This window comes from Anopheles ziemanni, chromosome 2 (assembly GCF_943734765.1).
Source record: "Anopheles ziemanni chromosome 2, idAnoZiCoDA_A2_x.2, whole genome shotgun sequence".
NCBI classification, from domain to species: domain Eukaryota; kingdom Metazoa; phylum Arthropoda; class Insecta; order Diptera; family Culicidae; genus Anopheles; species Anopheles ziemanni.
Window position 1 is genome coordinate 26,146,782 of NC_080705.1, and position 26,420 is coordinate 26,173,201.

Sequence of the window (26,420 nt, forward strand, 5' to 3'; positions counted from 1 at the left end):
GCTCATCAAATGCGCTGCAAAACTCTTACATTATACGAACGGTAGGAATGAAAGGGATTTATTCGCGGTGGCCCATCCCCCTATCTCATGCATTATTATTATATTGATGGCTATTACGATGAGCCCTACCTTTTAAATTTTTTCCATCTTGGGAAAAACTCTGTGCCACCAAACTGTCAAACGTATGACTTGCTGAGCCTGCCCATGCACAAACCGTGCATCTAATTATGCGACCGCAATAAGCCGCAGTTTTGTTTTGTTTCTGTTCGCGGTAGGTTGGTACTGGCCACGAGCGTGGCCATCTTCCCTTCGTTTTAGCTCTCCGGGACAAAGCGGGCCGTTTCGATACGTTCGAGAGGAGGTAAACTCTGCTGTTACGAGCAATTACTACAACCCTAGCCTTAGCCAAGATGCCTTCATCGAACCAAAATCTACGAAACCGGAAGGTAAGTGACAGGAACGTTGGATTCTATGTTTTTTTTTGCTACAATTTGCTCCGCAACGGTTCGATTTGTCATCAAGACGAAGGGAGGAAAGAAACGTCAAAATTGTTCTGCGCTGTCGTAAATGTAAGCAAGAGGAAAACTAGGAACAGTAGCTCGGAAAGAGGTTTTTTGCGGTGGAAAGCGTTTTCCCGGGTGGCCTTTTTTGGTTGTAATAATTAGCTTCCGTTCCCGGGTCAGTGCGTAACGAGGGTAGAAAGTTTCCTCGAAAGTGGTACATCGGTGTCGTGGGTTGCTAGGATCTGCGGTGCTGCTGGATGCTGGATCGAACCGAAATTCGGCAACACGTTGACACAAACAAGTGTTTCTGATGCTGCAACAGGCTGACCTTCGCCGAGGGAATTGATTTGCATCGGTTCGATTGCATTCAGCCGCAACACCCGGAGGGTGTTGGCCATCGATGCGCTGCCGGGAGCTGCATTTAGCGGTGGACAATGGAGTATTGCCGTATCTGTTGAATTTTTGATAAGATAACGCGTCCAAGGCGGACTTGGAAGACAAATCTTCCACAGTCAGAATGGGATTCAAGTACGAATTGGTAATTATTTTATGCTCCAAAACTAAGAAGAGATATTATTCACACGTTGACCTTCCTGTATATCTCACCGCGTTACCACGACCATCACAGGTGGCTAGCTCGCGAAGATAATGGCGGAGATTGTGTTACCGATGAGAAGATGATTAGGCAACTTCGTCAATTGAATGAGTTGCATATTTTGTTGAAGAAGTTTGTCTTCGTAAATGTCGCCTCGGCGGTCAATCGAGTCGCTTTGTTTGTGTACGTCTTATCGACTTAGCGTTTATAAAAGTTTGTTTTTTCTCCACCTTCCCATTTTCGTCTTTCGAACCAACACAGCTTCAACAGCAAGACTCATCGGAACGGACGGCACCGCCGGCCGGATCGCGGCGAAAAGGTCCCGGTGGCGCGAAGACCGGAGGCGCCACCAACTTACGCTTTTCGTTCATCTGCCTCGTTATCAGTGCCTCACTACTTATATTCCTCCTCGGTGCTTACACCGACTCGTTCCATCCGATCATCGACGGCATCGCCGGAAAGCTCGGTTACCATGAGAAAATCTATGCCGTCGTGATCGATGCCGGTTCCACCGGAAGCCGGGTGCTAGCATTCGAGTTTCACCATGGCTACCTCGATGGGCGGCTCGTACTTGATTATGAATTGTTCAAGCAGTCGAAACCGGGACTGTCTGCTTTTGCCGAGCGGCCGGAGGATGGCGCGGCCAGCATCGGAAAGCTACTGGAGGAGGCGAAAACGGTTGTGCCGCTGGAGAAACTTTCCCAGACGCCACTGGTGCTGAAGGCGACGGCCGGGCTTCGTCTGCTGAAACCGGAACAGGCAGAAGCGCTGCTGGCCGCCTGCCGGGCACTGTTTAAAACGTCCGGCTTTCTGGTGGACGAGCAGGCCGTGGAAATTATGGACGGTACGGACGAGGGCATCTTCTCCTGGTTCACGGTGAACTTCCTACTCGGAAAACTGAACGGCAGGAACACGGTGGCCGCATTGGATCTGGGTGGTGGAAGCACGCAGGTCACTTTCGCACCGAAGGACGTATCTCAGACGCCCCTGTACAAAGATTTCATGCACCGGGTACCGACGTTCAACTCGTACGTGGAGGTATTCACCAACAGCTACCTCGGGGCCGGATTGCACGCAATACGGCATGCCGTATTCACCCACCGGGCGCCCGAAAATCAGACGAAGCTTTCAAGCGAATGCGTCAATCCGATCATCCAGGATAAGCTGTTCCGCTACGGCACCGGCCAGTACTACATCAGTGGTAAGGAAAACCCGAAAGCCACGACGGTTCCGACGGTTGACTACGAACTGTGCGCGTCGATCGTGCGACAGAAGCTGCTGCCGACACTGAAACCCAAGCCGGTCACCCTGAAGCAGCATGAAATTTCGGCTTTCAGCTACTTTTTCGATCGTGCCATCGAAAACGGTCTTGTTGGTGAGTGGAATTCTGGACCTCATTGCGTCATACGCGCGAAACCCGGACTAATAACCCTCGAAATATCTCTTTTAGAACCCATGCTCGGAGGAGAAACAACTGTCGGACACTTTGTCACCCAATCGCGTGAAGTTTGCGCCAACCCAAACGCTGACCAGCCGTTCATGTGCGTCGACCTGGTTTTTATCTCATTGCTGCTTGAAGAGGGTTATGGTCTGAAGCCGAAAACTCCACTGAAGGTAAGCTACCACTTGCGCGTTTTTAAAAAAGCATCCCTTAAACATAATCATCTCGCCTGCTTTCAGCTCTACAAAAAGATCGATGGACACGAAATATCGTGGGCCCTCGGTTGCGCCTACAACATCCTGACGAGCAGAGAAAATGCAAACAAACACTAAATTAGGAAGTGTTTGTGCACTCTCCCGAATTACGATCAATCGAATTCAGACAACAGAGGACAATCTTCTGCGCTTAACTAGTTTTACTTGACACTGATCGTTTCCTAATAGCGAACAACGATGTAATACAATCATGAACCCTATTACCATCCCAGGGCGGACAAGCGTAGGAGCTTTTCGATAGAACGAAGTAGTAGTAAACAGGTGGCCAAAGATGAAATCGCGTCATTATCATTCCTTACTATTGGAAGGAACATGCAGGAAGGATATTGTTTTTACTGTTTTGTCAACCACATTTAACTCAACGAGAAAAAAGGATTTCAATTTAAAGCACTATAAAAGGGAACGGTTTTAGAGAAAAAAAAACATAGGATAAAAACACAGGAACCGACATACCGACCGGTTATAGATTGGTTCAACTGAAACGAAACTATTTTTATGTGCAGGTGCAATGCGCTATCCTATTGTTGTGATTTTTAACGACTCAAACGACTCAATTCATACGTTCATATACAACGTGGACCCGCCGGAATAGTAAAAAGTGTATATCCAGAGCTATTTTTAAAACCACAAACACAGATACCCGTATCGAAAAACAAAAACAAAATGCAACGAACTAACCATTTTTCGGTATTTCTTACAATAAACTCAGTCAGAGTCAGAGTGTGGCATTTTAGACGAAGAAATGGACGAAACCCCCTCCGGTCGTTTTTCCGACCGCAACTATATCCAAAACGTGCCTTTTTTCATAACAATTTTGTCTGTGCCAGAGAGAGAGAGAGAGGAAGAGAGCAAGAAAAAAGGACAAACCACGCGCATAAGAAAAGCCCACAAATGCGAGGAGGTGGTGCAAAAAAGTTCATACATGTAATACACACCCTGCATCGACCGTCATTAATCTGTAGCCAGTAGAAAAAAGTAACGAATATTCATCGGTAGAGAGGCTAGATAAAAGCAAGCAATCTAGAAATGCACCCGAAATGAGCTCGTTGTGCTTATCGTAGCAGTAGAATGTAATCCGCACGAAACTTAGCAATCTGCACATCCGGAAGGAAACCATCCGCACGTCGAACACATCGTAGCTGTGTGAGTGTGATATTTTGTTGTTGTTGTTGCTGTTGGTTGTTCGAGGGCAAAGCGTTTTTGTGCCGAAGAATTGCTTAAGATTTAAATGCACGATACGGTAGGCAAATATTTAAAGTAGAATCCATGTGTGACAATGTCCTATGGCCTAGCCAATGGTTCTAGCTAGAGAGTGTGCGAGTGTTTCCGGTAGTGTTAGCGTATATCCTATTGTTACAAGAATGGCACCACATTCCCCGTACATCCCATTCCCCGAAGGAGTCCCCGGAGGCAGGAGACTCGTAGGATTCACCGTCACCGTTCGCATCCCAGCTGTGTCCCTTACTCTCTGCACCCTTACATTTTACCTCTGGATGTAGCTATTGTTTTTCGCACCCACAGCACATACGATTAATTGCACAACATGTACCATTGACTCTGAGGGTCTGTGGAAAGAATAATTAGCAAATCGAAACGGTGCCACCGAAAATGCGATCGATTTTGTGATGCTGCCTGTGTGGATTGGATGATTAGTGTGATAAAATGAAATTGTGAAAAAACACCCAATAATAGGAAAAATTAGTAGATGTTAGAAGGCAATCAAAATGCTTCACGAAGTTGCATTCATTCTTCATCTTGCTTTGGCTATCCCGAGTGGTATAAATCGATCAGACTGTTGTTACACTATCGGTTTCCCATGGTAACGTAGCCTCGATCAAGAATCATTGTTATGGCTACGGCAACTTCGCGTCAATTAATGCTACTCGCGACGGCACGGAAGAAACTAAGTGGTCGAGATAATAGGAACATTTTTGGGGTGGGTAGAAACGAAAAATATCTGACATATCATTAAATTACACATGCTACATGGTAGGACAACAGGATGGCAATCTTATTGTATAGTTTTCTACACTTTCCTTTCCAGTAACAGCTGATGGCAATGTTGTAAAATAACCGGTAATAAAGCTCAGGTTAAAGGTACCCGAAGTGAATGGTATGTTTTTCTTATTTGTTTTGGACAGATGTCGTTGCAAGGTCTTTGTGTTTAGATTTTAATGTTCATTAAGGATTGCACGTGTTTTAAAGGTCTATAACAGAACAAGAACCATCTTGTGGCTCAATTCGAGGGATAAAGTAAAATTTAACAAGCTTTCTACCGACATAACGGTTCCTTTTTTCTGCATGCGATTCGTCGAAAAATGTTATAATCCAACCGGGTGAGTGAACGTGATGCTTCCGTTTTCTGTGGAATTTTTCTTCGTTAAATCCTACTCGCTCTGGTTCCTGGTTCACTGCATTGCCCGGAAATAGTTCCGCATTTCACGGGGGAAAAAGCCAGCCAAGTGTTACGAAGAATAATGTGATTATAAGCGCTGTTCGTTGGATTCGTTTATGGTACCAGCGCCACCGGAACAGGGAATGATAAAATGCAATACATTCTGCAGAAACACGGCAGAACCGAATGGTACTAGCAACAATGCCGAAGAAGTAAAACGGGTTACCAGAGCAAATACGTCGACGGCGGCGCAAGCGACGAAGCGAAAGATTCGTGCGGCATTAAATTCTCATTTCTTTCAATTTTCAATGGCAACGTGCAATCTGTCATCGTCTGGCATGTCGGCAAGGGCGACCTGCCCGTTTTCCCCATTCCTAGAAGAACTAGAGAGGCTTTAAAAGTTCTCTTGGCTTTTCGAAATCTTTCAGCTAGCGTTTCGGTTCGGGTCGGCTGAAGCACCCCCAGAGGAGAGGCTGACATGACCTGACAGTAGTGCCTGCAGCGGATGCAACCGTATTCGATAGCGAAATTACGATCATTCGTTCGTTCAATTTCGTTTCAATTTGTTGCGAACGGAGAAAAAAAAGGAAGCCATTTAGCAGCGTCCTCAAATCCTCGCGGGGGGAATTGAGGGAAACTTTTTGTTTCATTATGGAAAGAACACCGTGTCTTTCTGGGGGGTATCTTTGGGTAGATACGATCGAATGTTATTGTGCTAGTTACCGGGAGGATGAGAGTAATGAAAAAGGATAAAAGCAAACAAAATTTAACTAGAAAGTATTCCATGCCTACTTTCGAATAATGCTCTTTCGACCTCAATAATTTCATTGATACAAAATTATATTTTACTACTGTCATTTGCATCTTTAAACACAATTTTCTTCCAATAAATAAATAGGGCCCTTTAAATGTTCGTTTGATGCCCAAGAGTATAAAACGACACAATAATGCTGAAGTGTACTCAGGTAAAACTTCAATTGAAAACATGACTTCAATTCAGTTGACTGGTTTTACAAGTCCTTGCACTTGTTTAAGTTGAAAGTAAAACCCATTGTGGAAGCAGCTACAATTTCCAGTGAAAACCACTGTCGATGAGTTTATTGTTGTAATGTGAAAACCAATTGTCGATGAACAATTTCATGCAACGTTAATGTTGCTTGTACCGCGAATTTATAATGAACCCGTCCTGTTGATAACGACACGTAACGATACCTGCTTTCTCTTTGAATGGGAACGAAATAATAAAAATGGCGCACAGAAATAAACATTCAACATTTGCAAGAGGTGGTATTTAAAAGGAAAGTGTAAATGAAATATGGCTTCCTTTCGCGAAAACCAATAGAAATGGTGATGGAAATGATGGGTGGGTTGGAACTGGGGGGATGAGGGGGCAGAACTCCTGTATGCGCTCTGCGAACGCTACCTTTCGTTTTTTTTTTTCATTCCGGTTCGGCTGTCTGTCTGTCTGTCTGTTTAATTTAATTTATAGCTTCCTATTGATTTTACTTTGCAGTGCTTTTTTTGGTTTGCTCATTTCTACGTGCATTTTCCATCAAAGCGACCGTTCCTTTTTATATGTTTTTTTATCACTTTTTTTTCTATAAAAAGGACAAATAGAAAATCGACAAGACGAATATGGTGGGCGGTATCTGTTTCGTTTTTGTCCACCTCCACCTTCCAACAAATCAAATCGTGGGCAGATGTAACTAACGGTGGCGGTTACAATCCCCTCGCAAACGGTGCGGGACTTCGGTGGAAAAATCTGACCCCTTCGGCTCCCCCGGACCATGCCCCCTTCTGGCGGGATGGTTTCCGGTGCTTTGGTGAGCTGCGCTTTTTTGCGCAAATTGATTTATCCATTTTGCTCTGGACGTGCACAGTTACTTTAATGCCGAGGGCACTGCGTAATGGGGCAGGGAAATTTCAACTGCAGTAGAACGTTTTATTGTGTATGGTCCTATTAACGTTCATTTGAACATTACAATTTAAAAAAAAAAAAACAAGTGGTAAATCGGTGGAATATTGAGAATTACCATTGAAAATCAAATTTCGCTGGAGAACCGCTTAAAATATCACATTATTATATTAATACTTTGTTGAACAAAAGCCTACCTTGATGCATTTTTTAATCGTTTTATTTCATGTTGATATATTTTTGAGCATGAAACTGTTTCTGGTGAAATAATGATGGAATAATTTCCCCCAATGAGCTTATTTAAAATTTGTAAATGTTTTATAGAGGGTACCTTATTGTAAATGAATATTCGATTTTATTATAGGGTTTTTTTTTATAAGTTCAACGCTTTTTATGTGGTTTTGGTGCAACTCTACCTCGTTAATTTATTTTTCATTTTAATTACTGAATTGATTTACGTTTAAAAATTGAAAAAAAGCTTACTTGGATTCCTTCAGAGTATTGCAAGGTTAATTAGGCATGTTTGTGCTTTAATGCCCTTTCACTTTAGAACATTCCATTCATTTATTTCGTTTATCCAAAGAACCGCTAAGATTTTATAAAACCACGAGTAACCATTAACGAACCAACGAAATCCAGCAAATCCTTGTTTATCCACGACGGCTCGACGGCCCGGCGTATGCTTCCGAACCTTGCCGGCGCAGACAATGGCAGCATAATGTACTCATCTTGTCGCAATTATGTCGTGGCGTCTGTCGCGTGGGTGCAAACAAGTGGAAATAATTTTCAATCATCCTTCCCATTATGACATCCCGTCTCGCCGTTTCCAATGGCGTACGCTACCCAAAACGTATTTCTCCGTTGATCCTACGATGGCTGGCTCAAAAAAAAAAAAAAAAATCAGGAAAAGCCACACCATAAAATACGGCACTGAAGGTCGTGCCGTATCCGCGAGCAAAGGAATGCTAGGGAGCAGCAATTCAATCAGAACTCATTTTCCGCAGGTAATTTTCCTCTTATTTCTACCGCTTAGCTCATAATAATAAAAGTTCCTCCGGGAGTAGCGCCTGCTTGAAGGTTGCTGGCGTTTCTGCGCTCCAGAACGGGGGGGGGGGGGGGGGGGGGGGGGGGGGGGTGGCCAGAAGTAGGAGCCCAAAGGGTTCGTGCTGTGCTGCCGAAAAGTTCGCGAAAGGTGTACCGGCAAAGGCAGTAAGTGAAAACGTTCCTTCTTCTCCTGGACGTGGCCGATCACTTCCGTTGACGCCCGAGCGGGCTTGAAAAACACCTTCCGGTCTGTCGTTTTGGCTGTGGGGGAAGGAAATGGCGTTTGGAATGGATGGTGGTAGCTCGGTTTCGGAACACTGTTGAACCAGAGCTGCACAAAGCTACGGTTGAAGATGGTTGCATTTTTCTACTGGTTGTGTTTTTAAATGGAAACAGAAGGATTGAACTTCTTTTGTTTATGTTGGATATTTAGTACACCTGCCATAAAATGCTCATTTTTGATTTGATGTTTTTTATATTTATGACTTATTTATTTTTATGTTTTTCGTAAGTTAAAATTCCGTTTTTACTCTTAATAACCTTTTTCACGTATGCCATTTAGTTATTCTCGCGGAGTTCTTGAGTGTACTGTTGAATCGTTCAATTAATTTTACCCTATTTTCTTTTGAACCACTTTTGAATTTCGAGTTCATAATATTTGTAACATAATTGTTTGTTTTTTCCTTTTCATATTAGACAAAATAATGTAAAGCTGTAGCTGTATGTCCACCTCAAAGATTTTTGATTTTTGTTCAGTATTTCTGTTTAAATCAATGTAAATACACTGTGATCTCTATTTGTATCTTGTTTTAAATATCCTCCATAAGATTCATTTATAAATTAATGAAAAAAAAACAAATTCACGTTGAGAAAAAATGTATTTAAATAAACAGTGACAAGATAAAGTGCCCACTTAAAAAATTGAGTTTTTTCATGAAGCTTCCTTTGAAAAATTTTACAATTTGATAAGTTATATGGTTGCTAGAAATCTCCTTGGCCAATGCCATAAAAAAGTTTCAGAAAATTAATGGATACTTTCTTGTTGTACTATAAGTATTGCAAGGAAAATAGTTTCCTCTACCGTTATAACATAATCCGCTCGGTTTCATTTGATCGCACATATCGTACATCGTACCCCTCCAACCATTGTCACCTTGAGTCACCTCACCCCTTGTCCTCTGGTTGGTGGTATTAAAACAAATTGTTACGACGCTCGTACCACGCTCGGTTCGTTACACGACCCTTCGCGAGGCACCCGCGCGGTCTTTAGTTTCTCCGGTTTGATGGGCTCCATTTGCACCGTTTGAGTTGGGTTGAAGAAACCGCAGCGGCAGCAAATTCACCACCACCACCAGCACCTAGTGGCATTTTTCCCGTCGCTTGGAAAATGGAACCGAATGGCAAATGGCGATCGACCACATCGCTGCTGTTGCGGTTAAAATAATCAGTTGCGCCTTTTGTAGGCAATGGGCAAATGTCTTCGCCAAAGGCTACAGCGGGTTGGAGAAATTGACCACATGTCTTTGGCGGGATGCGGATGCGTGTCGATGTGTCCATTCCAAACATTGCACGGTTGGCAAACCGTGTGCCACGTGAGAGGGGCTTCTTTTTGAAAGTGACACATTTTTCCGGCACATCCCGATGAACGTTCCGACACGCTGTAGTAATGGCCAACATGCCACAGAAGCGCCTCTGCTCACCGTTTAGCTCTGCATTTCTATCACCACTGGGGAGCAATTTTCTTCTGGTTGTCGGGTGATGGTGGTGGTGGTTGGGTGGCCCAAGTCATTAGCATACGCGACTCGGGTGATACTCTATGTGTGTGTGACTGTGTCGGAAGCACTCAACCTCAACCCATTTTCGTCGAAGGATGCCACTGGCAGGTCGGTGCAATATCGAAAGATAACCTCCTAAAAGGACGAGTAAATCTCTCCCCCCTCTCCCCCACGGGGCTGTGGGGAGGTTGTAGATGGTGTTTTCCAGGAGACGACAAACCGCAACATTAACACCATCATGACGATCCCCGCCACAGGGGTTTGGCCACAGATTTTCATTCATTTCAGCTCACACGCAAGAGGCACACGAGAAGGATGGCGTGTACGATGATGGCGGGGCCGTCGTTTTAAAGCGGATAGATAATGTAGACCACCGCAACACATTACGTGCCATTCGGGCTCGTACCAGCGTATGTGTGGAGCTAAACGTGGATCAGAAGTTGCTCATTTCGGGGGAGTTTTGTTTCAAAGAAGGTGGAAACTCATTCCTCCGTTTGGTAGCTGGATCCCTTCCGAGGGATCCTTCCTAAACATCTCTTTAACGCTACTTATTCATTCATTTATCGTTAGCTGCTCGTGCTCCACTCTGCTCCGAGACGGACAGCATCCACTGGCTCGAGTATCCCATTTTCGGGAAAACATCGTTTTAATGAACTGTAAATCGTCCGGAGCTTTTTGTAGTGAAGTTGTTTAGATGAAAACTTGAATTAAGCGACCGACGACAAGCGCCGAAGATGGTAAGGTAAACCGTACGGGCCAGACAAGACGACGTGGGCCATATTGGGGAGGATCGGTGTGCCTTAGCCTGGCGCTCCATTGTGGCGCACGAAGGCACGCCTCGTACTCCGTGGTCGCGAGTGGTTTTTCGAGGAGAATTAGATCGCGGGACGCAAGAAAAAAGAGGAAGTAAAACCCATGTCTCAAATTATTTCATCCTTGCCACCTCCCATCGCCTTTCTTCCTATTGCCTTGTTTATCTCACGTTCAGGCCACAATGGAGATGTTGCGTGTGTCCTGCGAAGCGTACAATCGTGTAGCAAGGATGAGGAAAACCACGCCGTTGGAACGATGGTGATGATGTTTAGTGACTTAATTTATTCTTGCCATTGAGCATGATTACGCTTTACAAATGTCGGTGTTGCGGTGTGGCTTAGCATTAAATGATGGCAAAAAAAAAGAAAACATGCTTCTTTCTATCGTGCAAACATGTTAGGAGGAAAACATGTGGAAATTGTATTTCAAAGTGGGTGGAAGGTGATTGTAACGGAAGGATTTGTACCATTTCTGATGGATTATTGGATCATTATGTACATTGGATACACTCTTGAATGCTTTAAGTACACATAGGGAAATGAAAAGCAAATCAATTACGTTATAAAATCTACAAAGGCAATACATCAACTGCATTTCTACATAGATTAAAGAATTGAAGAGTAACTAATTGGAATGAGCAAATATTTTCAGAAATTGGATTTTGCATTGAATGTCAAAATACTGTAAATTTAACAATGAGTCTCTAAATACTTTTATAATACTTTTGTACTTAGTGTTAAATTCAGATCGAAAATATAGAGACAATCGTGACCTAGCTTTTTGGTACAATTAAACAAGATTCTTTCAAAACCTTATACAAAATAATACTAGAACGGGAAAGTTGTCGATGTAAAGAATTTACAATTTTCTAACTTACTAATGACTAACAAATATTTACGACTCTTAGAATCCATAACCATTTTCTTAGTTTTAGTTATCGATCTTAGTTTTTTATCGGTGTGTTTTACAAAGTTTATCTATTACTTAAACATCTCACTAATTTGGAATAGATGTTAATAAGTAAATAATGGTAAATATTCCAATTAATTTTTATTTTAACAAGAAAACAAGATTTTTATATAGAAGCAATCAAGATACTTTTGTGAACAAAGTAAGGATTTGTTTTAGTAAGAGTAAAAATTGGCTCATTTTTAAGTTGTATTTTTACTAAATTTACTAAAGATTCCGATTTGTTTGTTGACTTTCATACTATCCTCCTCCATTGAATGCGGAATTCTTAATTTTTTTTTGACTATATTTTTATCGCTTCGAATCAATTTCCATCATCCACCTCCTTTCAGCCTTGAAGTAGCCATTATGATAATGAATTTTCTGTATAACATGAAAAAAAGAAGCCCGTTTTTTTTGTAACCCCACAAATCATGCACAACGAAAAAATCAAAACGTCATCAAATTAGCGACGGTTCTCCGCGACATTTCCCGTTTCTTGGTGTGGCGATGTGTGACACGAATTCGGGCGACCAGAGGATGTTTTCATTTATTAATTTTTTTTACTCGTCATCGCTTGGCTTATGCTGTTGGCCTCGATAGATCAAACCGACCTCACCGGAAAGTGTACGTGCTCGGTGTCGTTAATGTTGGGCTCAGCAGCCAAATCAATCATACGACCAAGATTGAAATGTACGCCATAGCTGGTGAGAAAACGCAACGGATGAAAAGACCACAAGTGAGGGTCTCTTTTTGTCCCGATTGACGAACGAACACGTGGGCCTTAGGCCACGTATATACGTTTTCTTCCATACGGCTGGTTTTCTGTTTCACCCCGGACAAAAGCTTTTCGTTGGATCACATGGTTGCATCTGTTTCTTTAGCCTTTTTATTATATTGATGTTCGTTTAGCGTAGCACAATGATAAAGCAAGTAGAAAAATAGTAAAACAACATGTCACCCATTATGTAATTCCTTTTTTATCGAAAAAAATGATTCGAACTGGGAAAAATAAATTTCATGATGATACGACCTAAAATCAAGTTGAATGTCAAGACCGTTTCAATCCTTCGTGGTATCATAGTTTTCACCAATAATCTTGTTTTTGTTATTTAATCATTCGATAGGCTGCCCACATTCTTTCAATTTCGCATTGGCTTTGAAGGTTCATGGAGGTTGATAACATGAAGTAAAAAGGTAAATAAAAGTGTCACCAAATCGTGTGGGCCTTGAATGTAACAGAAATTACATGAAGACTAGGAAAAAGGCTTCCAAAACTGTTCTCATCGTACTGAGGGAATTTTTTTTCCTTCCGATCGGTCGATTGTTCTTCAATTTCATCGTTTCGGAAATGTGTATCGTTCCAAACGTACTAGAAATTTAAACGAACGATGACAGTTTATGGTCGAAAGGGCAGAAGGCCCGAGGAAAAACAAGTCATCGAGCTTCAACGGCTCGAAGTAAACGGAAATGTGATGAAAACTTCGACGACCGGAACATCGAACGGTGGCTGCGGTCGGAAATTGGCCATATTATACCCAATCTTTACGTGCACCCTGTTCTTGTTTCCGCAAATTGAAGTGCGCAACATACGGGACGCTTGTTCATGGACCGATAGTTACAGTTCAATGGATAAATTGATTACACCGCAGCGAAGCATCGGGATGGACAACGGGTTGCCCGAGAGCGTGTCCCCGTGGGTCGGGGTATGAGTGAAGAAAACCTTAAAAGTATACCGGCATCAGGACAGAGCTAGCTTCTTTTCGGGACCATACCAGGGCCAAACGAAGGACAGTAATGATTACATTGTACGTTCTGTTGTTCTGTTGTGCCGTGTTCTGTGTTTTCCGGTGCTCGCAGCTGCACGGATGGAGGAACATCATACATCAAACAATCTTTTATTACCGAACAAGTTCTATTGGATGTTGTGCAATGAAGGAAAAGGCTTCTTCTTGACAAATTTAGGAATGGTTTAAATTGGGACTATTTTCGTCTCTTTAGGTGTAAACTGATAAATTTCTGCAATTTTGAATCGTAAGTTTAATAATTTAAAAAAAAACAAATGATCATTTGGATACCACAATTATGTATGTTATATTTGATATGTTACAGAAAGATAATCTCTATATATCTCTATATCTATGATGGATGTAATGTTATTACATTTTTACTTTAAAACAGTTTGCTAGTTGAATTTTAATATTCCATGGGTTAACTGTCACTCATCACTATTACGGTGTAGAAATATACCGTTTAGCATGGAAGAAATATCGAAAACAGCTAAACTTAAGATGTTTCATTTAGTGAGGATCAAATAGACAGGACTTTGAAGATTTTGTTACGCCGGCATTAAAACTTTTATTTTTCGGAAAAAGTTTTCCCGCTTTGTTCTATTATATACTTTGTGTAACGCGAGCTTTAACATTGAAGCTAAGAAATATTTAACAACCGGAAAATCGTAATCTAAACAGAACCCTTGTTTTACGTTTTTGTTAAGTGTTTTCATTTGATGAATGATCACATGATGAACATCAATGAAATATACTACAATATAAAAAAGAACATTAAAATCGCTGAAATACAATTACAATTAACGAACGAAGCCAGGATATACAAAAATATTTCCTTAAACCAACGTATCTTTTTATGCAAATTACCAATACAATTCGTTCACGAATTTGGCCAAAAAATCAATTTCAATGGAGTCGCCTGGCTTACGATTAAGTACTTCATTACTTGAGGAAAGTTGACTAACAGTAAGGAAAACACGGTAAGAATTTATCGTTGTCCAAATATTACTTATCGCTTCCACGCTAAGAAGCAGGCTAAAAAGAAGCAATTTAGACCGAGACTCGGTAATGGAGACGCCTGGTCCCTCACGTTTAAGTATTTCATTGCTTGAGGAAAGCTGACTAGCCTTAACGAAAACTGGGTAAGAATTTATCGTTTTCCGAATATTACTTATCGCTTCCGCGCTAAGAAGCAGGTTCGAAAGAAGCAATTTAGATCGAATGATTGTCTTACCGATAAACCAATTGACCAAACGATATCACACCGAGCTTCCGCCGCTCTTTCCCTGTCGCCACCCTGTGCCCTTTGTTATCGAGTGTGATTTACATAGGTAATTCATAACCCTCGATTCCTTGGCAAAGTGTTACGCACCACTTGCCTAATGCTCCCCTGCGGCAACATCCCGAACAAGCCGTTTCCGTTTCCCCCTAGCTTTACCTTTCATTTGATTCCAGCTCATGCTCATGCACGGTCCTACTCTCTCCCTCTCTTTTTATCACACCAAAAGCCCTCGTATGTGTTCTATCGTACAGGCTTACTCCATCTGGGATCGCCCGTGCTAACGGGCTGCCAGTCGCATTCCACAACCCAAATCCCTTCCGCATCCTGGCGGTTAGTCAATGGTCGATCTGAGTGCATCGGCATCCCCATCAGCCATGCAGCCATGTGGGTGAGGGAGGGTGTGATGGAACTGGGTAGGATTATTTATCATGGCAATCGGTCGGTGGTGGTGAATCTGGCCCCAACCGGAGCCGGCTGGTTGTTTGCAAGTGCTCGAACATGGTGCAAATTAGATACACACTTACAGCTGCGCACAAATAAACGATTACATCACGGGTTTCCCTGTGGTAGCGGGAAAGGTGGGGTGGGGTCGGGTCACCGGAGCGACAGGGAACTGCGCGGGTGGTCTGCTGTGAAGCTGCATGTGTGATGACCCTACGGCAAGGCGCGCCACTCAAAAGCCATGTGCATTAATCGCGCCCGAGCGAATAAATCCCCTGCACAAACACGAGGGGCTGGTGAGGTGGGGGGGCAAAGGAAGGTCATTTTCCTTTTTCCACCCAGCCCATACACCTTCCGGGTATGATGCACCCTGCGGTTGGTGGGCGGCGTTTTGCGTTTGCGTTTGTGATAATGCGATAATGAGCAGCCGTGAGCGTTCGGTCATTGGTCAAACATGGATTGAAAAGGATTACGCGGGGGGATGAAAATGGATAATGGCTGGTGGGAAGACCGGTGGAGACGGGGGAGTAGGTTGATCGATAACGCGACGCGTAAAATAAGCCCACGCTCCGGGAAAGTACGGTGGTATGGCTAGAGAAAATCCACACCGTTAATGATCTGTTTTCCATCATCAAGGTTGATGGGTGGCGCCGGGCGAACTTACCATGCTGATGGTTTAATTGATTGATTTACGCGCGCCGTCGCCTGTGCGTGGGATTTTAATCGAACCTGTCGAGCCACCCTCACACGGGAATCGGAACCGTTGTTTTCGGACCGGTTTTATTTTACCGAAGTACGACCGGCAACAGTTAACCCCGGTGCGATAATGGAGATACTTGTTACGGAGTGGATTACACCTCTTCTTTTTTCATTGGTAGGGAAACATTCGGCCAAGGGCGAACCGCGTATGTATGCGGGAGCGTTTGAGTGCACCGCAAAACATTTACACCCATTCCACGGCCTGGCGCCGATTGTTAGGTTAGATTAGGTATAATTATTGCAACCAACTAAACAACTAAAACACTTGCTTTGACCCGGAGCAAAGAGGAAACCAGTAACGGACTCATGGGTCAATTTATCCAACCCCCGGGAAAGCTGTCCAGCGTAATGTGCGTGTGACACGTTGCGAAAAGTGGTCGGTTTATCGGACAAAATCTGAAACCGCACGACACGGCCCTACCGTGCACCGCACCATAGATCCGTTTTTCGGCTATTGTTGTGGCCGAGAATAGAGAAATCGGCGTTGTGATTTGATAATGAACGTTGTGCATTTGACATGCTCTGGTTCAAGGGATTATTATCAACCGGCACTAGTTGCAGCACTAGTTGCTAACTGTTGTGGTCCCACGGTTCAAATGTGTTGTTCTAATATGACCTGTGAAACTCGTAACGCCCCGATATATTTATTCCACTTACAATGCAGAACTCTTTCTTTTTACCCTTTCAATGCAGAAAATTCACATGAAAATCGAGACAGTACGATTTTATGATCTTTTAAATAATATTTCTCTATTATGCTAGGATAATAGGAGGGAAAAAATTAACTCGGATTTTACCAGAGAACTGTCTTTCGGATTTTCTACAAAATTGGGTATTTAAAAAAAAATGTCGAAAGAACCAACGGTAAAACATTACGATATTCATAAAACTTTACTTATTTATTATAACGAACCATATAAACTTCAAATGGAATGTATGAGATGGCTCCTTCATATTGAAAACAGCCCATATCGTATTCATCATACAAAATAAGTTTTAAATACAAATTACCCACCCTTTACCCAATTACCAGTACCCTTTATATCAGCTTATTAGTTTATTTTACTTTTTATTGTAACTTTAACATCATACCCTTCAAATCCGGTATGTTTGTTAATATTAGAGAATATGTTTAGATTTCTATCTGTTTTAAAGCTTTATTTTTTATCATTTTGGAAATTCTGAATTGTGATCTGAACTGCGTGCATTTTATCTTCCGGGTACATTTGAATGGAATCTTGAAAACCGCAGAAAAGTTGTACACATATTTCCGAAAATGATTTATTCACTAATCAAACAAATTTTCATACATGAACGAATGAATGAATGAATATAAACACTCATGTATGAATATAAACACTCTAGTTGCCTTAAACGAACTATGATTTTAGTTTCTGTTTTGTTTATATGCTCTTTTCTCACACTTTACAAAATGTTGAGTTAGTAACAGCTAAAAACACTTCTAGATAAAGTTTTTTATATTTTTATTGTAGTCCAAACATTTTGACCCACCTGAAATACCCAACTCTTGAAATGTTTTAATTTCACTTCGTGAGAGTGGATCTCAGTGGAATGTAACATCACCGCCTGGGGCAAATTGATGAGCCTTCGCCACTCGCGTGCCAGTGTTTAAACAGTGGATCAGCGCGCGCTATCAAATAAATTGCTTTCGATCACTCCAGTGCTCGTCGAGTGATTAATTACTGCTCGTCCCGGTCCGGCATAAAACATGACGGCAAAAGCAATCGATCAACGCGAATCGTCTCATCAGCGGAATGATGATCGACCATTAACCATACTGGCTGGCTGGTTGTGTGTTATGAGGTTATTCGTGTGCAATTCGCATGGCGAAAACTAATTGGCGTGACATTCATATGAACCTTCGGGTGACATGCGACCCCCCTCTCGCGTTTTCTCCATCATTTTCCATTCGTGTCAAATGGTGTGAAACATATTATGGCTCTTTACCACAAACAGCAACAAAAAAAAAGAACAAGGGGGACGGGAAACCAAAACGCTCGACCATACGAAAAGCGCCACGTTCCATTAGCCATTGCTGTGTGCGTAAGTTTTTGTTTTATTTTAAACCATTCGCCACAGTGACACGCTCGTTCGGTTTGTCTAATTATGTGTGTCAAATGGGTTGAATTATTTGCTCAACACGTTGTGTAAAATTTTACCACCAACTGCCAGCTTGACGAAAATAAAAGAATCGGGGAAACAAAAAAAGAGAAAGAGGTCCAGAAAAAAAAACACAACAAAGTGCGGTCCTGTTCTCGCTGCATGAAAACATGCCCAATTGTTAAGCTCACTGCACAAAAACTGGATGGGCTGAAAACAATGCAAAACACAAGCACGAACAAAGAGCGAGCTTTTCCAACAATTTTGGCAGCCGTAATGGCTCACACAAACGGTGGGTGGAAAAAAAAGAACGCCCACTGACACCCTTGACGTCACCCGGGTATTACGGTGTGTGTGGGTCGGGTGCGTGATGTGAGCACAGAACCAAAAATTGTACGATAATTTATGGTGTTCTGACAAAAGTTGAGTGCTAATTTTGGGCCGGCCAGAGTGAAGCACTTGCGGGTGGGCACTTTATTTTTCTGCCAACCCGAGCCATGTCACCGGGGGAAACAAGGGGTAGAAGAAAAGTCACTACCAGTTCTATGTGTTGGAAGGCCTTATTTTTATGTGTTACAACCATTACGCAGTGACAACCGGACTGAAGGTTGACAGAATGCAATTGCATTATTAAAAGTGAACATGATCAACACTTTGGCAGTCATTTTTTAACAAAATGTGTTTATAAAACAAGAACTTAAGATTACATTATTGCAATTTCCATAGCAACTATATTAGTTCAAAACTATAGTAGTTGCGAGACAGGATCGGAATCAAAGTGTAAAAGGACCTTTTCAATCGGTATGTTTTAAATAGTAACAATGATTACATATTTTTGATAGATGCTAAATATAACTTTTTTATTGCAGTTTTTTTTATTCTGGTTTTATATAAAATACTTTCACGCCGATGGAAGAAAAACGAATTCTTCCCTCATTTCCCTTTTAAACACATTGATTTTTATTTCGAATTTGTTTTTATTTCCTCGCTACGTTGAGAAGAGTGTCACGTTATATTTTTTTCAATTTCTATCGAAAGTTTGTTGTCAACTACAAACGGGCCGAAGGGTAAGCTTCGTAAGCTGGTTTGCATTTGCAGGCGAGCTGAAATGAAAACCAAACAAAAACCGACACTTGAACCAAATGCTATGCACATTCGCTAATGCTTCGAGTGGGGTGGCAAGTGGGAGGGGAGAGAGGGTGGATAGAAAAAAAACCTCCCGATCCCGATGGCGTTATAGTGAGGTTGGTTGGAAAATTTGGTTCGCCGAATGATTTATAGCGTGTGCCAACACTTGATGATATATTTCGACGCAAATTGCTAACATATATTCACATTTGCAACCGAATGTCGGGCCCTGTTTGCTGGACTGTATTTGTGTTTTGCTGGCCGTGTGAGAGGGGTTTTTTTTCGGAAACGTTTGCGGTGCGGACGCTCAAAGGATAGCATCCTTCTCAGCTGAGGCGAGCTCGCCGTTCTGGGGGTGACTAGAAGAATAGCTGCAAAATAACCAAAAAAGTATGCTTTCGGTATCGCTTTTTGCTTGTATCGTTAAACATTCGGGCACTGGTTGCTTTCACACTCTTTTACCAACACTTTGGAGGGTCTTCGCTGGGCGGCTGCTGCAGAAGACCCCGCCGTTTCGGCAAGAAACGACAGACACGCTGGTGTCGCTTCAGTGGCAACGATTTTTGTTTCCTAAGAGTCGCTAAAGAAAGCAAAAAATCAATCCTCCCTTTCGTCGGATGAAATGCTGGCCCCCCCCAAGCGACGCTCGATGGAGGCGCCTGGTGGCTTGTGGAAGAGCTTTTTGACCGCGTGCGCTCGCCCGTTTCCCCCTCACTCTCTCCCGGTACAGTTGACATCCTCCAATAGTTTGGTTGAGTAACATAAACGAGCCGGCGACGTAAAGCATTCAATTTGCAGTGAAGATTATTGATAGATGGTATTTTACGGCGCAGTTTGTTTTGTCTTCTGCCGTTCGGCGCGTCTGCTCCCCGGGCGCGGGCTTGTTTTTGCCGAAGCATGAGCCATTTTACCCTAAAGCACGAGCGCACAGCGAGGAATCGTGACGCACGGGGCCAACTTTATATGGCGTGAAATGTGAGATGGAGTGCGCGTAATGTTTTCGTAAAATAAGGCCAAACCTTTTAGCTACGTTGGGAATGTGTGGTGAGAGCATTTATCTTGATCATGAGTTTGGAAATACAATATTCTGACTTTTAAGTTTGTATACTTTGTAACCACACGTTTGATTTTAGAGTAATTGAAAGAGTACAAGGAAAATATTGTAAAATTATTTTATAAATTTAATCAACTGTTTCACATAACTCGAAAGCAAGAAAGCAGACTTAAAACTTAAGTTTGTTTTTCAATTTACTGTTGGTTCAAAACCTTCAAACTTCAAATTACTATTAGTTCAAAACCTGGCATCACCCCCACTTTTTAACACGTAAATAAGTATTAAAAAGGGTTTTGGTAGCTAATGCTGTATTTCCATAAATTCATAACGATCATTCGTTTATATGGATTACCCTTTTAAGAGAATATTAAACTTACTTTCTGTTCAGCTCTTACGAAACATAAAAGTGTTTATACAAATATGAAAAATTGTCAAAAAAATCGAAACCACAGTGTAAATGAAGTAAGCTTGTCAAAAGAATAGCTTAACATAACTGTTATTGAATAAAGATGAAACTTCTTATGTGTGTAACAGTAGCGGGTGCTTCAAATGTGTAATTGTGTGTCTAGGAGTAATAAAAGAAATTGAAATAAGTTACAGTGTTAGTTTTGGGGCTGATACATGTAGTAAAACAGTCGATGGGTTACTTAAACAAACTATTTTAAAGGAAAAACTATTTTATTATGGATAGTTTAATCAACTATCCTAATAAAACAAAGTGGTGTTATAAAAACATGGTTTCACAGACGTAAAAGTACTACTTTTTAAATGGTATCGAATAAACCGGAACGTACGCTCTCGCTTCATACAAAACATAGCTTTTCATACCGACAACCTTTCCCAAGTATCTCACTTTCGATGACGTATATCGGCATGCTCGACAATTACGACTAGCGGAATGTTGCATCGTTCATGTTTGCAACCCATAATCGCTGACCCTGTACTAGCACGTTGCCGTTCAAAGTTGGCAATGGAAAAGTAAGGGAATAGACGGATACGAAAAAAAATCCTCAAAAAGCTGCACGGCTACTTTAAATAGTCTATGTGTAAAATAATTACCAACAAAGTTTAATGGTCCGACGGGTTTTGCTGACGGTCCCCGAAAAGCCCGGACGATGACGACCAACGCTCAACACGTCCACGCGCACGGGACAGTACGTCTTTTGGGCGTCGTTTTTGGGAAAATCACGACCGACACCGATTTGTTTTCCCGGAGGGGGTAGCAAATTGTGCACTCGAAAGTGTCGCAGCCGGGGTGAAACTTTTCCTGAAAGCAAAAATTAGCGATCGTGTCCTTCGGGGTGGAAGGGTAAATGGGGTGTGCGGGAAGCAGGAGGGAGTGCACTATTAATTACCACCCTCTTGCAAACAGTTTCTCTCTAGCGTTCCCGAGGGAAGGATGATGGTGCGTTCGGTGGGATTTATTGGACGCCGGGAGTTGTGAACGTAGCTAGTTTGAGGGGGGAGCAAAATGGTCAATTTTAAAGTTCACGATCACCACGTTGTGTCAGAGGCACACTGGACAAGGTGAGAGCAGCTCGGGAAGGAGGGAAATTTTAAGCTGTTCGTTTCTATCCGCTGTTGTTGCTTTGAGTAGAAGGGCGAATTTTTAAAAAGTGGAATCTTTCGCTTAAGCCCAAATAGAAATACTGTTCGTCGTCAACAGTCGCAAACACTACGACACAGCGCTGCCAGGGACAAGTTTCCCCCCCCCCCCCCCCCCGAACATTCCACCGATGCTGAGTCCTCTAGCGTTGGAAAGTAAGGCAATGGTACTGTAGATAAAATAGAGCTGCCGGTAAAAAAAACGAACCCATCACAGTTCGCTGCAAGTGCAAGTGTTGCTGCTGACATCGTTGCGCTCGTTGATAAGCGGCTCGTTGGGGGGCCAGCGTGCAGAACCGAGAGACATTTCAGTGCCCGTCGGACGAACCGGACGAGAACTCAACTGGTAGCGTATGGAATGAGCATGTCGAGCCGAGCGGATGCAGTACGAAAGCGAAAGCGTCGGTTAGTTGGGAAAGACGGTTGTTCTACTGGTCGTCCTTTCCGGGTCCTTTCACCGGGGTTTTGGTCCTTCCCTGTCCGAGCAGGCAGAAGTAATGGACGAGCTGCATTCCGAGTAATAAATTAAATTATCTACTCTGCCACTGTGGCCAGTGTGGTGCGTGGTGAGCAGAAGAAGAAAAACCAAGGAACCTACTTTGAAGCTCCCCCTTTTTTCCGGCTCCATGGCGTGATGCTGAGACGTGCAGCTTCCAGTAATAATCACCACTGAATAACTGGACAGTTGGAAGGTTTTTTTTTTATTCACTTCTCGTTTTCATTTTCATCTGTCGCTGCACAGGAATGTTACAGTTGGATTCCGATCCAAATGCTTCTTCTATTTTCTTGCCACCCTAAGGCTTTTCCGCACGACACGATTTAATGATGCACATGTAAAAAGGGGCAAGCTTAAAAATATTCCACTGGAATTTTTTTCACTGGGCTTAAAATATACAAATTTCACGTTTAGTGCTTATTTCTACAAGAGTTTCAGATAAATGACGTACATTTAAAATGATGAGTGGTTACCTCCCTTCAGTCATTATGTATTTGCTATCTTTCTAGCAGTTTGAAGCATAATATGATTATTCTGGTTGATTAATGAACAGGTTTAGATCTTTCGGATTGTATCAAGGGACTATTTTATTATCATATCTAGAGTTTAATTTCATAAAGATGTTTTTCTGGTCACAAAACACTTCATGGAGCCCGGTATAATTTAACGTTTGGCCAAAACTGACGTATCGTATATGAGTTCTTGTGACAATTACTTCCCGTTGAAAAAGATCTTATTCAAATACTTTTTAGATAGGGATTTTATTACTTTTTAAAGTTAAAATAGCTTGATCGGTGATGTTTTCGTCATACTTACAGAAATAACAAAGCGCAAATTTTCAGTTTCTTTTCGGTGCACTTGAGCATCTGGTTTCGTAAAAATGTTCCTCACCAACGAGCTAAAAAGTTCGGGAAATGGCAGCGCATTTTTTCATCATGAAAAATTAAATGATCTCCACCTCCGTTATCGTCACGCTATATCTTTTCAACTCGCATCAGGCTATTACGAAAATCTACATTTAAATGAATTATTTTAATACCCCCATTAGAAGCTTTCTGGCCGTTCGGACGTGTCTTTATGCAAATGGTTCAGTGGAAAATACGAACGAGAGAGACAGAGAGAGAGAGAGAGAGAACAGCAGATTATGCAGCTTTTCTGGATGATGGCGTCGACGTGGAAGTCAGGGAAATCCTTTGCCTGGTCTGATGAATGTGGAAGCAAACGGGGGTTGGTCACTGGCACCGCCAGAGGTGTTGCAAATAAATTTATGACACATTACTACCGCCGTCCGTGGAGGATTGAGCATTTAAACTATGCAGACGTTCGCATCCGCACGGAAAAGGATTTGCCTCGGCCGAGCAAAATGTTTGAAAGGCTAGGTCTGGACAGTCGCTCGTGGAAGGGTTGGAATGTGGCATCAAGATGGAAGAATTTAAAAAAATTAAATGCAATTTAATTGACCACGCATTCGTGGGATGGTTGTGTTTTCCAAATGCTTCGCAATTAACTTCCGCCTTGTCCACTATGGATATTAATTATAGAACAGCCTTCCAATTCAACGAAACGACAATTCAACGAAACAAACGAAAGCTGTAATTATGTGATTTGAAAATTGTAATAATTCTCGATTGAAATATTCACGCTGGGAAGTGATTGTGGGTCAATTTTACCTGGTTTGAGTGCGAATGTAAGCCTTTTGTAAAGAGGATTGACACAATTTTGTAATGCAATGGAAATCGATTGAAGAGTCTATAAAATATTTGCAGCATTCAAAGAGGCAGCAGACACTGGAGTACCAGCTATAAATGATTTTATTCATTTATTACTGAGGGAAGCAATCGAATCAAGCTGAAGTTGCATACAGCAGAGGAAAAGCTGGACACTCGACGTTATCCTACCAACCATTGTAATCTAGACTGTCGCCGAAATCCCCTTCGGAGAGAAAGTAAAGTAAACAGAGCACCGGGTACAATGTTCGAAATCCCCTTTTATCAATTCGCTATTCTTCAGTACGTTTCGGACCGAAAAGGTAGCACAATCTCACAACATTTGCTAGCATCCGGTTTCCGGAATGCAACGCCGGATGCACGAGGGTGTCATAATAATGGTTTTTGCTGTCGTCCAACTGTTCGAAGGCACCGCTGGACCAATAGAGTCCGGTGCAGAATCGAATCGAAACGCAAAGTAATGGCATCTCCCCGCAGCGACACTTTCTTATGTGCTACATGTAGGGGAGTGTGGGGTATATACTCGAATGAAATTGAAGGTACTGGCATTTTTTTATTGATTGGATTGTTTAAAACAGATTGTAAAACATATATATGCTGTACATCAAAATTTGACAGTAAAATCAGGAAAAATATGTTTTAAATAAAATAATTTTTGTTATTAATATGATACCATAGTTTTGCTATAACAAATGTTGAAATGAGAAATTACAATCAAACAGACATTAATTAAGTACATCAGTATGTTGTTTAACGAATACTGTAATGAATTGGATTATTGATCCTTGAATGTTGCCGAGGTAAAACACAAAACATCTTAACTCGAGTGTAATATATTCCACGGTTTTTTGTAGTGCAGAATGCACCGGTATAAATGTAAGGTTGTACACTACAGCTTAAAAACTTATTCTTAGCTGTAACTAATCTTTTCCAAATAAATCAACGTAGGGTTTTATGTATTTGGTATTCATGGCTCACAAATGAATTATTTTTAACATCTTTTAACGGATTAATCTATGACACATCCTTGATTAAAACCCATTTATATTAGATGGTTGAAACGAGTTTGACTAAATTTCTTAAAATGAACATTGGAAATAGATAAAAAAATTTGCTTCATTTGAACAATTTGTTAAGTTTTTTTTTCAACGGACTACGAGAAATTAGTGTGCTTTGTCTAAAGGGTACATATTGCCTCAGCTCACCTTACATGTTTCACCATCGTTGTGTGGTCGATAAAAAAGGACATAATGCCGCCGGCATATGGAAGGAAGGGAGCGAATGTGTTGTGCAGTCCGGAAAACGCAGTGGAGGAGTTTCGAAAACAACAAACCAATAAATAAACATTGCACTCACCGTTCCTCCCGTTCCCGGCAGAGCGTCATCCGCTTGGGTCCGCCGAGGCGGGATAATAATTTTAATGAATTGAACATGTAAATGGAAGCAGGCCATATTTCATTGAATTGGTCATTCATTCATGCAGTCGTTTCGGGCCGGCTCGTGGAGTTGATTGCATTAGGAAAGGGAGGACGGGTGTTTGTGTGTGTGTGCATGTGTGCCTTAGGGAGCCTTGTGGTGCTGCCTGTTGTGAGTCTTCCGTGTATCAACGCAGCATCATTGCCCAAGAGATGGCGCCGGCAGCCGGGACTGGAATCCGAATCCCGTAATCATGCGCTGGGAAAACGGATTCCCTGAGTTCGAACGCAAGTGTTGCCAGTGTGGCCAGTGATTAGAGCTTTTAAAGGATTCCCTCCCTGTGTCAGTTGCCACCCACGGTCTCCGTCACTTAACCTCCATCGAACTATTACATGCTCGTAGACGTCCAACTCCCGGGTGCCGGGAAATCTCGGACCACCCACGGTAGGACGTTTGTGATTTATTCGTCTGCAAGGAATTGAACGGAAAGTTATGTCCGTCGGTGGCTCATCGTCACCCGATGGGGCCCGGGGCAATGCGGCAAGTGGTGGGAATTATTCATCAGATTTCCTCCTGCTGCTCATTATCGCCGACGGCCAGAGAAGACGGAATCAGGAAGTAGCTCGCCGCATCGCTGGAAGACGAACCTCGACCCGGAGAGGGTGGGAAATCTTACGTCAGTTTTGCGATGCACCGATTGCACATGATTGTCGGATGGTCTGCATAGCTGGGAAGGCTCCCGCAAATAGTTCACAGAACTCGACTGGTGACTGCGTGTCGACGCGCTCTGGGTGACGCCACAGATGACTCATTGCCTGGAAGATCTAACCGATTTAGTTTGCAACAAAGTCATCGCCATCGGGTGTTTATGGTTTCATGGAAAGTACTTCAATCATT

The 26,420-nt window shown here is 42.4% G+C and overlaps 1 protein-coding gene across 2 annotated transcripts; it reads left to right on the plus strand.

Annotated features, from left to right (window-relative positions):
• Positions 1–390: 390 nt before the first annotated feature.
• Positions 391–3,056, plus strand: LOC131281291 (ectonucleoside triphosphate diphosphohydrolase 5). Of its 2 annotated transcripts, none has more exons than XM_058310571.1 (4): positions 391–446; positions 1,360–2,473; positions 2,549–2,712; positions 2,779–3,056. In XM_058310571.1, exons 1-4 carry the CDS (start codon positions 411–413, stop codon positions 2,869–2,871), a joined length of 1,407 nt encoding a protein of 468 aa, XP_058166554.1. In that variant the 5' UTR covers positions 391–410; the 3' UTR covers positions 2,872–3,056. The 2 variants fall into 2 exon arrangements, with proteins under 2 accessions (XP_058166554.1, XP_058166562.1); XM_058310579.1 differs by lacking the exon at positions 391–446 and adding an exon at positions 569–1,041.
• The last annotated feature ends 23,364 nt before the right edge of the window (positions 3,057–26,420 follow it).

Bases quoted from the DNA above. Each gene is read 5' to 3' on its own strand.
- LOC131281291 (XM_058310571.1), top strand. From the start codon at position 411: ATGCCTTCATCGAACCAAAATCTACGAAACCGGAAG. The intron at 447-1,359 runs GTAAGTGACAGG...GAACCAACACAG, and splicing joins AAAATCTACGAAACCGGAAG to CTTCAACAGCAAGACTCATC. The intron at 2,474-2,548 runs GTGAGTGGAATT...TATCTCTTTTAG, and splicing joins CATCGAAAACGGTCTTGTTG to AACCCATGCTCGGAGGAGAA.